The sequence below is a fragment of the Diadema setosum genome, chromosome 2 (genome assembly GCF_964275005.1).
Source record: "Diadema setosum chromosome 2, eeDiaSeto1, whole genome shotgun sequence".
NCBI classification, from domain to species: Eukaryota; Metazoa; Echinodermata; class Echinoidea; order Diadematoida; family Diadematidae; genus Diadema; species Diadema setosum.
The window spans coordinates 15,081,874-15,098,092 of record NC_092686.1 but is presented as its reverse complement, the minus strand read 5'-3'; the positions used below and the strand labels follow the sequence as shown (position 1 = coordinate 15,098,092).

General features: G+C 43.7%; 1 protein-coding gene and 1 pseudogene across 1 annotated transcript in view; one reads left to right on the top strand and one right to left on the bottom strand.

Moving 5' to 3' along the window:
- Positions 1-800: 800 nt before the first annotated feature.
- LOC140242786 (uncharacterized) lies at positions 801-4,721 on the top strand (annotated as a pseudogene).
- A 1,711-nt stretch (positions 4,722-6,432) lies between these two features.
- LOC140240126 (tRNA (guanine(6)-N(2))-methyltransferase THUMP3-like) overlaps positions 6,433-16,219 on the bottom strand; it is a 33,348-nt gene continuing 23,561 nt past the window's right edge. Inside the window, exons 3-9 of the mRNA XM_072319940.1 lie at positions 12,507-13,006; positions 11,901-11,970; positions 11,184-11,305; positions 10,040-10,127; positions 9,376-9,389; positions 8,625-8,748; positions 6,433-8,116 (exon numbers count right to left, since the gene is read on the bottom strand). Coding sequence (XP_072176041.1) covers positions 7,832-8,116; positions 8,625-8,748; positions 9,376-9,389; positions 10,040-10,127; positions 11,184-11,305; positions 11,901-11,970; positions 12,507-13,006 — 1,203 coding nt within the window. The 3' untranslated portion in view covers positions 6,433-7,831. The remainder of the gene's footprint in view (positions 8,117-8,624; positions 8,749-9,375; positions 9,390-10,039; positions 10,128-11,183; positions 11,306-11,900; positions 11,971-12,506; positions 13,007-16,219) is intronic.

Genomic DNA, 16,219 nt, shown 5'->3' with positions numbered 1-16,219 from the left:
CATCTGGTCAATTGCCAAAAATAGCAGTCCCAGTTTTTACCGGAGATCCTCTACAATTTCCGATGTGGAATAATGCATTTGATGCTCTGATTGATTCGAAACAAGTAGATCCCACTACGAAGTTAAACTATCTTGGGCAATATGTGAGGGGAGAACCAAAGGATGTGGTCGACCATTACCTCCTCCTTGGTACTGACGATGCATACCAGAGGGCCAGATCTGTGCTGAAGGAGCGGTATGGAGACAGCACGCTAGTAAGCTGTTCCTACATGAACCGTCTGGAGAAGTGGCCTAAAGTTAATGCCAGGGATGGTAAAGCTTTGAGAGAGTTCTCTGATTTTCTGGACAAGGTAACTGCAGCCAAGGTCATGGTCCCCAACCTAGGCATTCTGGACTGCCCACAAGAGAACGCCCAGGTCTTGGCTAAGTTGCCACATTATTTGGATTCGAAGTAGCGGGACGTAGTACTGAAGAAAAAATCACAAGGTGGAAAATGCTGCTATCCCACATTCACAGAGTTTGCAAATTTTGTGAGAGAGGCAGCTGAGAAGGCCAACATGCCTGAGCTAGAGAGCCCGAGACATGATGTGCAGGCAAAGCCTGCATCTGGTAGAACCACAAGCAGCAACTCTGGGCGAACATTCTCCACATCTGGAACAACAAGCCGACCAAACACAAAGCAGGGGCAATATTCCTCATGCCCATACTACGAACAGGCACATCACTTGGATGAATGTCAAGAATTTCAGAAGGTTTCATACAAGTCCAAGAAGGCCTTCTTCTTTCAAAATTGATTGTGCATGGGATGTGCAAAAACAGATGCCCATCGAGTGAAGGATTGCACAGAGAGAAGGAAATGCAAGGTGTGTGAGGGAACCCACCTAGCCTGTCTCCATCGGGATGTGAAACCGCAGGGCTCAACCAATTGCACAACTGTGTGTTCCTTGCCAGACCAGGATGGTCGGGAGCACTGTATGATAGTTCCGGTCTGGGTGAGGCACAGAAGTAATCCTGGAAAGGAAGTGCTACAGTACGCCATCTTGGACGATCAGTCGAACGTTGGGTTCATTTCTGAGGGACTGCGGCAAAAGCTCAACATTGAAGGACCAGACACAACACTCCAACTGACCACTATGCACCACAGTGCACAAGTGAAGAGTAAGAAAATCAGTGGTCTCGAGGTGCTGGACTTCAATAAAGAGCACACAATCAAGCTACCAGACTGCTTCACAAGAGACGAGGTCCCTGCAAGGTGCTCCCAGATCCCAAAGGGCCAGGCGCTTAGACGTTGGACTCATCTTGCACCGATAGCAGACCACCTGATGCCGTATAATCCTGCAGTGGAGGTGTCTCTACTAATTGGCAACAATTGTCCCAGAGCCATCAGACCAAGGGAGATCATCTGTGGTGAAGAGGACGACCCCTATGCGCAGAGATCTCTCCTTGGCTGGGGAGTTGTTGGGAGTGTCTGTCTGACAGCAACCAGTAATGAAGGAGTCTGTAATAGAATGACAGTGACGGAGAAACATCAAAGGTTCACCTTTTCCGCAAGGTAAAAGAGGTGTTCAGTGCTGAGAAGGTCCTCCAGGTCCTTGAGCAAGACTTCAAGGAGACAGACTCAAAGGGAGAACCCTACTCAGTGGAAGAAACCAAGCTCATGGAGATCCTGGAGAAGGGCGTTCGAAGATGTGAGGATGGGCACTACGAAATGCCATTGCCACTCAAGGCTCAGGAACCAAATCTCCCAGTCAACAAGCCCCTTGCAATCAAGAGATGGAATCAGTTATCAGCCAGACTGAGAAAAAACCGAAAGTTCTGCGACGACTACAGAGCATTCATGGATGACGTAATCCAAAACTATGCAGAGACAGTGCCAACAGAGCGTCTAGGAGTCCAGAACAGAGTGAACTACATACCACACACAGGTGTGTATCATCCAAGAAAGAACAAAATCTGTGCGCTTTTCGACTGCTCAGCAAAATATCAAGGTGTGTCCTTGAACGACAATTTGCTGCAGGGACCAAATATGATGAATAGCCTTCTGGGTGTACTTTGCAGGTTCCGCAAGGACTACATCGCTGTGACTGCAGATGTGAAAAGCATGTTTCACCAGTTCTACGTCACTCCTGAAGACAGAGGTCTGTTGCGATTTCTCTGGTGGGAAGATGGGAACCCAGAGCAGCCTGTTGTAGAGTACCACATGAAGGTTCATCTTTTTGGTGCAGCAAGTTCACCAGGAGTAGCAACATTTGGACTGCGGCGTGCGGCAGATGATGGTGAAGGAGAATTCGGATTCTCAGCAGCCGACTACATCGGACAGACTTCTATGTAGACGATGGCCTTAGATCTGAGCCAGATGTTCCTTCAGCAATCCAGCTCCTGAAAAACAGCCAGGGACTTTATGAGAAGGCAGGGTTACGTCTTCACAAGATAGCCTCAAACAGCCAGGAAGTGTTGGAGAGCTTCCCACTAGAGGACAGAGCCATCAACACAGAGAGCCTTAACCTTGACAAAGGCACCCAGACAGTAGAGAGAGTCCTTGGAATCGTATGGTGCATCGCGAATGACATCCTTGGCTTCAACTTGAGCTCAAGGAACGCCCCTTCACCAGGCGTGGCGTTCTTTCAGTGGTCAGCTCAATTTATGACCCGTGTGGCCCGATGCCAGATGACCTTCAACCGTGCTGGGAAAGGTGGCTGACTGATGTACATGAGCTAGAGAAGCTCAGGATACCCAGGTGTTTCAAACCAAGCGATTTCGGGGAGATCAAGGCTGTGGAACTTCATCATTTCTCCAATGCGAGTCAAGCAGGATATGGGCAGTGCTCATACATCCGTCTTGTGGACGATCATGGGACGACGCACTGTACATTAGTGCTAGGCAAGTTCAGAGTGACCCCTTTGAGACCCATTACAATTCCAAGGCTGGAGTTGGCAGCGGCAACAGTCTCTGCCAAGACAAGTTCGTTCCTAAGAGCCGAGTTGAAGTATGCTGACATGAAGGAGTTCTTCTGGACAGACAGCCAGGTCGTACTTGGCTATATCAAGAATGAAGCCAGGTGGTTTCATGTGTACGTGGCCAACAGGGTACAGCTCATCAGGGACCATACCAATCCTGACTCATGGTTCTACGTAGACACTACTCAGAATCCTGCAGACAAGGCATCCCGAGGCATGACAGCTCAACAACTCACTTCCAGCGACACCTGGTTCAGAGGGCCTGATTTTCTGTGGAGGGATGGAGTGTTCCAGCCGACCGCAGAAGAATCCTGCTCCATCGATGATGATGACCCCGAAGTGAAACGTGTAACTGCCCTGAAAACACAGCTGCAAGAGAGAACGGGTCACTTGGAGTCAAGTCGCCTTGAGTGCTTCTCTACTTGGCACTCAGCCAAGCGACCAATTGCACACTGCCTGCAGTTAAAGAAGTTGAAGGGGAGACACAATCAAAAGATGACCACTGGAACAAGGGAAACGAGAATTCCACCCGTAACAGTGGCTGAGATGCAAGAAGCGGAAAGAGTTATCCTGAGGGGTGTACAGCATGAGCACTTCCATGAAGAACTGCAGGTACTGAGAGGTCTAGAGAACACTGGTGAAGTGGTGGACAGAGGCCAAGTCCGCACAAGAAATGCAGCAATCAAGAAAACCAGTGCCTTGTTCAGGCTAGACCCATTCCTGGACAGTGAGGGAATCATCAGAGTTGGTGGTCGGATAGATCGCGCCAACATGTCCAGTGATGTCAGACATCCCATCATCCTTCCTCGTAAGTGTCACATTAGCACGCTGTCGATTCGTGACTGTCACCAGAGAACCCAGCACATGGGCAGAGGAATCGCCCACAATGAGCTGCGCCAGAAGGGATATTGGGTGATAGGGGGCACATCAGCTGTGTCACAATGCATTTCCTCTTGTGTGATCTGTAGAAGGCTTCGAGGTCAGCTGTCCCAGCAGATGGCAGAGCTGCCAGAGGAAAGGGTACAACCCTCACCACCATTCTCCTACTGTGCAGTTGATTACTTTGGACCATTCCTGATCAAGGAACGACGCAGTGAAGTAAAGAGGTATGGGGTGCTGTTCACGTGCATATCATCCAGGAGTGTGCACCTGGAGACAGCAAATAGCCTCAGCAGCAGCGCCTTCATCAACGCGTTGCGACGCTTTATGAATAGGCGTGGATCTGTGAGGGTGTTGCGATCTGACCAGGCTACAACCTTTGTTGGGGCACGAAACGAGCTCAGGGAAGCCTTGTCAGAGATGGACCAGGAGAGGGTGCGAGAGTATCTGTTGGAAAATGGATGTGACTGGGTACCATTCGTAATGAATGTACCTCATGCTTCTCACATGGGTGGTGTATGGGAACAACAGATCCAGACAGTTCGCCGTGTCCTAGAGCCGCTGATGAAGTCTGCAGGAAGCCAGTTAGATGATGAGGCCTTTTGTACATTCACGACAGAGGCAGAGGCCATCATCAATTCCAGACCCCTGACCACATCTGGCATAAGTGACCCTGAGACACCAGAGCCGCTGACACCGCTTCATCTTTTAACCATAAAGCCGAAGGTCGCCCTACCCCCTCCAGGACAGCTCCAGCGGGAAGATATGTTTGCGCGGAAGTGGTGGAGAAGGGTCCAGTATTTGACCAATCAGTTCTGGCTAAGGTGGAGGAGAGAGTATCTTCAGCAACTGCAGAGCCGTCAGAAGTGGGTCAGCCCAAGCTGACAACTCGCAGTTGGAGATGTGGTGATAGCGAAGGAGAACGACAACGCTCGTGGCAGGTGGCCCCTCGCGCGTGTCATCGAGGTCTACCCCAGCAAGGACGGCTTGATCAGGAAGGTCAAGGTGCTGATGGCCGACGGCTTGCTGGACAATGAGGGAAAGCGTCAACGCCCCCCTAGTGAACTGGAGAGACCTGTCCACAAGTTGGTACTGTTATTACCAGCAGAAAAATAACTGGACTGTCACTAAAGAAGACCAGTTTCGAATCCCCATCAAGGAGCCTTTGAGTTATTACACAGAATGAATGTGTTGTGTTTTCAATTGCATCAGGAGAAAGCGAAAGTGCAAACATTCATTCCTGAATGTTGTATGGTGTTTAATTTTACCTACACGTAACTTCTGTGTGATACTACATCGTAAGTTAGGATCAGGTGAATATGTTATTTGTTAAAGAAATGGTAAATGGCAATACCATTTAAAGGAGCCATGTCACTACAGCTATGTGTAGTGAGGTCTTAGCAACTTTGCTGTTTCTGTGTGAATTTACAGACCAAGACTAACCATCATAAACAGGTCTGAAATGGTCAGTCCAGGCAAACCCCAAGGAGGAGATAAAGCCCTCCGTCCCCAGCTAATGTAAACATTCCATAATGACCCCCTTGTTTCAACTCAGTGAAGGTGGTTGGTATATTGAGAAGGAGCTGCCCCTTTTGTGCACTTCTGAAGAGAAAGGCATTGCAGCCGAGGAAACCGTATAAGAAAGTTCTATACAGCATTCACTTGATGATCTCTGTGTTTCAAAGCCCGAATTCGGTAAGAACTGACATTTTATGCCTTTACTGTTATACAGTACATGTACTTTGTAGTCACTGTATACTCCATGTGTGCTTTCTATGTTGTAAGAAAGTTAGGTAGATGATGCAAACTTTGTAAGATATTGGTAGACAAAGGAGTTGTGATTCAGGTGGATGTATATGCTCCCATGAGTGCTTGTCTTTGTTTGTGAATGGGTAGTGCATGGATGTATGAGTAGTGTGTGGAGATTAGGTGAGTGCTGTTGCTGTGTTAATTGCAGTGTTCAAACTTTCTATAAGTAATTAGTACAGATGTCAGTGATTATTATGCACATGATTTAATACAAGTATCATTTATAATCTCAGATTTATAGTGGGATAACACTGGGATAAACAGGTGATATTCAATATCCTCAGTCATTTTCATGTTTGTAATATATTAATAACACATAATAGTATATAGAGGTTACTCATCCTTTGTGGTATGTGAGAGAGTAATTATAGTTACATGCACTCTGTGTAGTCAGGTTATTAGTAATTGAGAGAGACACACATAATGTGATGGAAAGTGTAACCTTTGCATTTACAGGTGATATAATGATATTATTTGATTAATATAAATAAACACATTATCTCACAAACAGGAATATCTTGTAACATACACCAGCATTAGTGGGTATTCAAATCCCAATGGGAAGTCAAAACAATTTGGATGATTATATTATATTTCAGTAAATTAGTAGGAAGAGTCCGAGTTATATAACCTTTTTGTCAGGGTGCGTTCAGATGGTCATTTGATAGCAGATATCCACATGTTGTTATAATGTTCAATAAGTACAGTGAAGTGAAATTCTGAAGTTGTCACAAGCTGTTCATGACAACAAAGATCGAAAGCTGTGACACAAATAAGATAAATTGTCTGATATTTATTTTGGTTATTATTCATGGAAATATAAAGTGAAATTTGAATTATCAGTGTAAGTTTACACGTGATGAAGTTAACATTTATATGGACTGATACGTGCAGATTTCAGTATTACAGTTTTATTACCTTGTTACATGAGGGTAAACAAGTATGAATTGAGTCTGTATCACATCTATTTCAGATTATTATCTCATCTCCACTCCACTCCACTCCACTCCACTCCAAGATCGATGACAAGTTGGATTCCAGTCTGATTAAACAGGATTTAGTCGTATATCTATGTTTCCAGTGTCGTCTGTTGGATCTTACAAGTTGTATGGCGAATAATAATACAGGGCGTATAACAGAGAACGAAACTCCTCAGCAAACGAGGTCGTCGTGAACTGAGGCAGCCACACTTTCAACTCTTTTAAGCTGAATTATAGCCAAGAAAAAAAAGGACTAACAACGGAAAAGCAGACAAAGAACTCCACTGAATCGTATGGGAACTGTGACTCGCATGAGACAACTGGAATCGAACAAGGGACCGAGGAATCCCACAGTGCACCTGTGACAAAGCTCTTTAGCGTGCGGAGGAGTTTTTTACGTCATTGACGATAGTGAGAATTGCATGTGCTGCACAAACAAGCAGTGCATTGAGAACAAACAATTGTGATGGTCCAGTTCCATTTCATGTTGATAATGTTCACAATTACCTAGGAAGGTAGACAGACAGTAGAAAAGAAACCTAGACAGGTTTTGACATGTATGTAATTTAAAGGCCATGTGTGATTGGATATCCCATATGAACACTGCACATGGCATAATGTTGTTGGGCCTATATTCTTGATTGTATTCACTCGTGTGCAGACATCGGCATGGAAGGATTGCATATTTGTTTTGATCAGACCAGCGAAAAACGCAGCCTCTAACCCTAGTGACCAGTTACATTTTTGTGCGAAAGAGCCCCCCCCCCCCCCCATGCACTCTTACAGGATTCAAGCTGTGTAACTGAGTTACTTGCAGTACTGAAACTTCAGTGTAATAGACACCCTTACTACACTCCAAAATATGTTTAAAAAAGAAAAAAAATAATTCTATATCGGCTTCCAGATCTTCCTTCCTAGCAGCTTTCTTGCCTTCTAAACTATCACTGTACATCATGCGTCCAAGCTGTCAGACACAGAGCATCTGGTCTGTAAATCGGGAGGGGCACTGCTAATGCCAGGTGATTACACTGAGCCTCCAGAGAAACAGGATGGTACTGACTGCCTCCCTTACAAGCTTCTGTCATGACTCCTACACTGTTTTCATTGCTGCCTAAAGATGTCGGCTTGGAGACATCTGCACCCAAAGCGGGCAAGATGTCTTTCTTTTCTTGTTTGCTTGTTTGTTTCTTTCTGCTGGCAAGGAGCTCACGTTGCCTCTTTTTGTCCTGATGTCCTTTCACTTTCCTGACCACTGTCGTGCTTTCCTTCAAATCCCTGGTCTTGGTCATCCTCAACATCATCCTCCAAGGCGTCCCCTTCATCGCTGCCCACTGCTGCCGCTTTGGAACCAGATTCATCGTCCCCTTCGTGCTTCCTTTTCCCTTCTTTCTCCTTTGCCCTTTGAAGCAGGTAGACACATGCCTTAAGTCCTCCATGATTGATGAAGACAAAGTTCTTCTTCCGCCACAGGTGACCACAGCGCTGCAACGTCTGGACAAAGTAAGTAAATGAAAAGAAAGTGGACACTTGGATGCAACAGCCTTCTCAAGATTCAGCGCACATTCCAAATCACATACGGGTATCAAGTTCTCAGTAAATCAAAGAGTTGGGAGGATCAATAATTGTTTTATTCTTCTGTGTGATATATTGTCAACCTTATGGGAAACAAATTCATATGCATGATATACCCTCCAACAAAATCATAACGACTTTGATACGGAAATCTTTGACAGTGTATATTTCTAAAGAGGGGAAATGTCCTGGTCCCAAACACTGATATATACGTTGGTACTTTGGAAGAAACATGACCTTCAGTATTAAAGTTCTGTAAGTTTGTAGCACGATTTAATGTCTACACAACTGAGAGTACGAGAAGATATGTGCAATCTGCAAATTAGAGCAAACAGCCAGTTGTTTCATGACTAAGAGTCATTTTTTTCTCAAAATTGGTTTTCATGGTGTAACTCTCAAGCCCACCCGACAGAAAAGTTTTTCTCACCTGGGCCATGCACTTCTTGTCCTGCGTGAGGACAACAGCTCGGCTGGTCTTTGGCCGACACACTCTGGCCATCTCTTCCAAACACTGGCGATACAAAGACCAGTTGTTCCTTCGGCTACCCATCCTGGGGGGAAAAGGGGTTTGAGGCATGATGTAAGATCTTAATTTCTTGTTATCTTTCATTTCCCCACAAACTTCTCTCATGCTACATGAATTCAAATGAATTCCACTCAAGTTTGCACAACAATGTTAACAGTAGCTCACACAGATTAAAACATAGTCAGTGATATGACCAATGAAGAGACTGGAAGACAGGTTCATATGGCAAAATATCAGAAGAGTATTGCAAACAGCATAAGTATATGCAGGGAAGAGAGAGCAAGAAGTGTGGATGAGGTGGACATGTGTAGGACAATTCTAGAATGCATTCACAAAAGACAAAAAAAAAAAAGGTGTAACAAAATTATCAGTAAGCACAAAGAGGATTCCTTTCAAACAAAAAATTCCACTTACTGACCTTATGACAAATCTCCAGATGCACATATTTCATACTTATTTTCTAACATTAACCTTTTCTGTTTAACAACCGTTCTTCACCTCAGCTTTGCATTTCTCCAATCTTGATACATTTGCATGAGTGTTAGTGGAGTATAGTAAGGTAACTAAAAAATTTCATCTAGGGCAGTTTCGATTATGTTATAAACAAGGCTTAGCATTGTGAAATTCCATGACACTTATGTAGATAACTTACCTCTTGCCAAATGGCTGCAGAATATGTGTGATATGCAGAAAGAAAAGAAAAAGAAAGAGATTGGTCAAAGGAGGGGGTGAGGGAAAAGGGGGTAAAATACTGGTCATACTGCATATCACCACATGTGTATATCACAGACAGAACAAAATACTTGCATTTTTTTTTCTTTGATAGACATAGGTGACCTGCATGACACTGGGCAAAGGCAAAAACATCAATCAATACAAAATATAACGTTCATAATTACTGTAAAAGTGGATATTTTCGCGCGACTAATTTTTCGCGCTTGGCCAGACGAAAAGAGTTTCGCGTGTTTTTAATTCCGTGGAATCAAGACATCAACCACTGGAACATACAGCATGCAAAAATATTCGCATGCTTTTATTTTCGCGCTTGTTTCTGGTTGTGCGAAATGTGCGAAAATTTCAACACCGCGAAAATTTCCACTTTTACAGTATTGGAAACTACATACACACGTGTATTCTTCCTTTTTCATTTGGGGTGGGGTGGGGTGGGGGTGTTCTTGGTGATGGTGCCTGGACATGGTAGATTAAGAATAATTTAAAATCACATACACAAGTGATGTAATGAATGGGGAAAGGAAACAAGATGGGTCTAAGGTTAATGGGACACAGGTCTTTTGGGAAATATTGGGACTGCTCACCAAATCAGTCACAAAGATGTCGATGGAGGCAGATTTCAGCGGCAGATTTGTAACATCCCATCTGAAGACGTCATTTGCAAGATCAGGTCTGAAGGGAAACGGTATCATATAAGTGTAAAGAACAACCTGCACTTATGGTTTGTAAATGCACTCACAAATACTGTACACACACCTACAAGGACAAAGGCACACATGTTGACATGAGGAAGCAAATGACCACTTTCAAATCTTTGAATAGTTAAAAAGCACAATCATTTGAAAATTTGAAATTGAAAAGGTGTTATTCCTGCTCACATTGCCATTAACAGAATAAATTTGGGCTAACAATTTATGAAAATTGTAAATACAGAAGCTGTATCCACCACACAAAAGTGTCGTCAGGTTTGACGTAAAAGACGTCTTGTTGCTATCATGAGAATTATCATTTAGATAGTCATTCATAAAAACAAATATACAAGCCTAGAAAACCTTTTTTCACAGAATACATAGAGGGCATATAGATACACAATGAAGATACATTTGTCCAGATTACTTACAAAAACAGAAAATATAAGGTACCAGCAGAAGAAACAAGAAACAAAATATCACTCCCATATGATGCCAAAACAAAGTGATGTGTTTGAAACCCATCAGAAGGGTGCTCAAAAAGAGGGATATACCATGTATATCACCTAGATGGAATTCATGTCACTGAATACTGCAAAAGCAAAAATCTTTATGCTTGTAATATCTCACACGCAGCTGTGTGAGAAGAATTTTGTGTGTTTTTTATTTCACAGAAGGTCACAACAACTGAGCTCATTGCTGTCATGACAGTTAAGGGCTTTGGCAGCATGTAACACCGCAAAACATAAGACTAATCCACATAATGGTGGCAAATCTACTCAGCCTACAGGACTTTAAAATATTAAGAAAAATACAAATAACATAAGCAAATATTGCCATACAATATACCTACTTGAGATCAAAAATATAAAACAATATCATAACGTGTAACAAGCAAAAAATCTGGCAACAAAAAAACATATTTGTGCCAATGCACGAAAATTTCCACTTTTACAATAGGTCACTTCACACAGATGAGGCCTGGTGTAATGTGTGCTAGATTTGAATATGCTTGGGGATATGACACAGATTATCTCACCTTATGATTTGCTTTGATTTCCTTTTCTCTGTCAGTGAGTCAATATTTCCCTTTGTCCTCTCCACGGCCACTTCATTGACATCACCGGACATCACTAAGCAGGATCGCCATGCCAACAGACCCTGAAACATTTGCAGGAAGCAGGATGAGGCATTCAACGAAAGTTCGGCTGCAAATTCCACTCATATAATTCCAAATGTGTGTATACTTGGTATAGTGTATGTATGTGTGGGAAATATCACACACCTATGAGTTTTTACAAATAAGTGTGATTTAAGAAAGAATGAAATATTTATTTTCAACATCCCAAGATATCTGGAACATGTGGGGCAAGTATCATATCAGCACCATACACAGTGACGTTCAAGTTGGACAAAAGCTGAACGAAATGACATGGAGTCTTATTAATTTAGCTGCATGTATAAGTGCAATATGCTTGGTTCTTTATGTATTCTCTTAATATGAAGATCTAAAACTCAAGACTTGTCAGTCAATGTCAAGTCAGTGACAATATGAACAATAACAGGAACACTGGACATCAGAAAGAAAGTAAAAAAAAAAATAATAAAAATTGCAACTGATTGACAAATTGCCCTACATTGACGTCATGAATTTGAAAATTAAAATTGTCAGAAATGAACAATTATCAATGTGATAATGCAAGTTAGTATTGCAACATTGCTCTTTCAGATATCACTACTTATTAGGCATACTTACCTCCAGTGGTATTGCACCGACCCCACACATAGGGTCACAGATTACTTCTCCTGGTTGGGGCTGGGTCATTCTATAAAAAAAAAAAAATAAAAAAAAAAAAAAATTATCATTTACTGAGTTGGATACTTGAATGATTTCTTCAATGTTCTTACGTGCAAACAGTGTTTTAATTCAGGCAATTATATTCCTTTCTTATCAATTTGCCTGAATTAGTTTGGGACACAGTTTTTTTGTTTGTTTTTTAACCATATCAAATAATACTTGACTGGCTAGTAAATCACGTTTTATACCACTGCAAACATCAAACACTAAATCATTTGTGTTTTCATTTATTCTGCATTGATAGAAACCCAAACTATTTGAGAAAAAAAAAACTGAGAAAATATTACCACCATTTACTCATCCATGGGACAGAGTGTGTAAGATTCACTCCAATGTTGAAATGATCTTTTAATATCTAGAGTAACGTTTCCTCACGGTTTGAAAAGGTATAATAAATTATTCAGGTAGGAAGCAAATAAAAGGGGTTAACAGTGAGGAAAATAATAGATGATATGGCGGAGAAATCAAATGAAAAAGAGCAAGCTCAAAAAAAACCCATTGTACCTCAACATGCAGTATGCAATAGTGGACCTGAGGGTGGTCACGCCAAAGTGTGTGATGTTTCTGCGGTGCATGGATTCCTTCGTCATGCTCAGAGCAACAAGCATCGAGTCCTCCAGGATATTCACCACCACCTCCAAGTCGTAGTCCTTCATCTTTACCGGCCAGCCGTAGGTCTCATTGATGAGGCTGCCAACAGAGGGCGCTACATCCCTGGAGTTGAAGTGATGCCGATCGCCCGACCTAGTGCAGGTCACCCTGAAGGTGGGCCGCGGTGCCGTTGCCCCGGCTTCCCCTCCACCATCCCCGCTGGCTCCGTCGTCCCCGCCTCCCTCTTCCTCGTCTGGTGTAGACTGCTTCGCCTCAGATGACTGTGGCTTTGAGAGTGACTTGGGCAGGGGATCAAGGCAAAACTCTGACCCTGTAAATATCTGCCAAGTGTCCAGTGCATGCTTCCAGTTGCCCATTTCAATTTGTTGGCATATTGTATTGACTGCTGCTTCCTGCAAATAACCAAATGCAAGCAAAGAAAACTTATCTACAATCTTTTGTGCATATGCATAGACATTCTATGCAAATTGGGTACCGTACATTGCTAAAAAAAAAAAAAATTCAGAGAGACATTTCCAGGGTGAGTGGTGATAGACACCACAGAACTCATGCTAACAGTGCATATACTCATGCGTCCTCTTTACATCTCAGCTTAGATGTAAGTGTCACTTGAAAATCAAGTGATAACATATGAACATACCTACAACTACAGATATATATATACACATAAATCTATTTGCTATATACCATGGCCAGATGGGTGGTAATACTGGCCATAAAGGCAGTGCCTGTTGGTGAGGGTCTCCACCAGTAGCGTAGGCAGGGCCACCCCATGGATATCTGCCACCATCGGCCCACATCACTGACAAAGAGGGCATATTGTACCACAAATGTCGGGATGGGGCCGCACAGCCTCCTGCTGGGCCTTAGTTGCCGAAGGTGCGGGCCAGGCCGGTGATCCCAAAGTACACATGTTTGTGAATTACTGCACCAGTCCCAGACGAGGGCTATGTTCCCACCAACGCAGTAAAGATGAATTCTTTGGAATTGCTAGCATCTCTGCCATAACAGGCGGAGAGCCTGCTGGTGGGGCACCGTGCTGAAGATGTCCTCAGCACTCCCTCAGAGACGCATTACCAACACATAAACAAAGGGTCCTAGAGTAAAGATCCTCTTAGAGCAGTCCTCCTGGTGCCCCATCTGATTCCTGGGCATCCATAAATTGAAGCCCAGTTCGCTCACTGGTGCTGCAGGTGGCAAACAAAGGCCTTCCACTGCTAAGCGGTAAACCTTGTTGCCTGTTTCGGGTGGATTCCCATCGCCAATTTGTATTAGAGGGCTTGATGAACTTGCCCTCAAATCTGACGTTGGCGAACTTCTCCAGGTCGCAGAAGTTTATGACTCCTCCAGCAAACCTGGACTGGCATCCCTGTCTTCCTCCCTTGGGTCAACAAGGATGGGTCCATGGGGTTCTAAATGGAGCCGATATGGAGCCGGTCCAGGTAAGAGTGGGCATCATATGCCAGAGGTGTCAGTGCTTTTTTGAGGTGCCATGGCCCTCCTTTGCCTTGCCACCTCGGCAACCCTTGCACTCATTGTGCCCGTCACATTTGCCGGAGCTTGGGTGGAGGGCTGGGCTGTCAGGGCTGTTGGCCAGCACCCCTAGCTCTCTGGGGAGCAGGCCAAGAAGAAAGGCTACATAGTATGTGCTAATGAGATAAGGCAGCTGGTGTGTTTACAGGGGAGATGGAGGGGGGATGACTCTTGCCCAGTTTTCCTTGTCAATCATTGCCTCCATATCCATAAACATGTCAGAATGGCTGATGTGCCGGCATGGCAAGACCCATCGCCTTTGGCCACCAGGTCATCTAGAGTGGCTGCCTGCCAATTAGAGACCTGGCAATATAAGCCTATTAGAGCCCCTCCACCTGCCGAGTAACTGACTGCCCACCTCTGGCTTAGGTGGTCCTTGTAGGGATTAAAGGGAAGGTAAACCCAAAAAGCAATGTGGATTGAGTGAATTAAAGCAGCAACATTAGTAGAACACATCAGTGAAAGTTTGAAGAAAATCGGACAATCGATGCAAAAGTTATGAATTCTTAAAATTTTGTTGTTGAAACCGCTGGATGAGGAGACTACTAGAGGATATGACGTATGAGTGGACAACAATACAAAGAAAATATAAAGGAAATTCAACAAAAATTCACTTTTCTAGAATAATGAAAGAGCAATGGACCAACCTCTTTCAGAAAGCAGGGGGAATAATTGCTACCCTTAACATATGTCAATATCAAGTTGATGGAATTTGTAATTTTCATGAAAAATGGATTTTTGTAGAATTTTCTTTATATTTTCTTGGTATTGTTGTCCACTCATACGTCATAACCTCTAGTAGTCTCCTCGTCCAGCGGTTCCAACACCAAAACTTTAAAAATTCATAACTTTTGCATCGATTGTCCGATTTTCTTCAAACTTTCACTGATGTGTTCTACTAATGTTACTACTTTCACTCAATCCACATTGCTCTTGGGGTTTATCTTCCCTTTAAGTAGTTTGGTAGGTGGTAGTTGACATGTCCACGCAATTTTTGCGTTACATGCCCACACCTCACCACCGGACTCTTCTGCACCCTTTTGTGGCGTGGTTATTGTTTTGGGGGCACTAGGGGGGTGTCCTGGGCCTGACTGACCCTTCCATGCCCCCTGCCCCCCTCTCCCACAATGCCACGCTGGTGGAGGTTACCCGCCAGCATACTGTGAGGCTGGAGGTCCACAGTAGTCCAGCCTCGCTGCCTCAGCTGCTCCTGCTGGTATTTCAGGTCTTAAATTTCTTTGCATCCTGTGGGCTGACAAAACCCCTCTTGCCGGCAGATGCCATTGGTTATGCAGGCAGGCCTGCTAGCAGGATAGAAGTAGAGCCACCGGCATTGCCGGTGGGCTCTTGTTGGCCTCATAGTTGGTGGGGGCCAGCAGGGCAGGTGGGGGGGGGGGGGGGGGTCAGTCTTGGTGGGGCTTCCCAGGTCGGCTGACCACACCTCCGTGTCTATGTCACTGTTGCTGGTACTGATGTTGCACCGTACTGCGTTCATTAGGGTTCCGCTGAAGCATTCAACTTGCCTGTTGGCTGACGGTCTGTACGAAAAAATATGAACTGCTGTGGTGGTATTGGCTTAAATAGTAGACCAGCCAAACCTCAAAAAAGGCTCTAGATAAGGATTCGACGGCATTTTTTGTTAATGCTCCATTCTCATGCTGAAAGTCTTGCAAAAATACTGAGGAATAGCGTATGGCCGGATGTCAAGCATATTTTTGCCGAAAAATGTCTTTTACATATCCCATAGCTCAAAATTCAGAAGCATGTCAAAAATCAAGATTTTTATTTTTTGCTTGCATTCAATTCATATTTGGAAGATCAAAAATTTCAATTGTCACTTTAGATGAGAATGCAGGTTTAAATGTGTTTTTCTGGGCATTTTAAAAAGTCATTTTCTACATCAATATATGGGAGTCTCAAATAAATATGTGTTGCTTTCTTGAAATAATATTTTTGGAATTACTACTGTTTCGTAAAGTTTGCATTTCTAAGCTAACTTAAATCTAATTCAATAACAATTTCCGTTTTATGAAACTACAGATGTTTCATTAATTGAATATGCCTGTATTTTC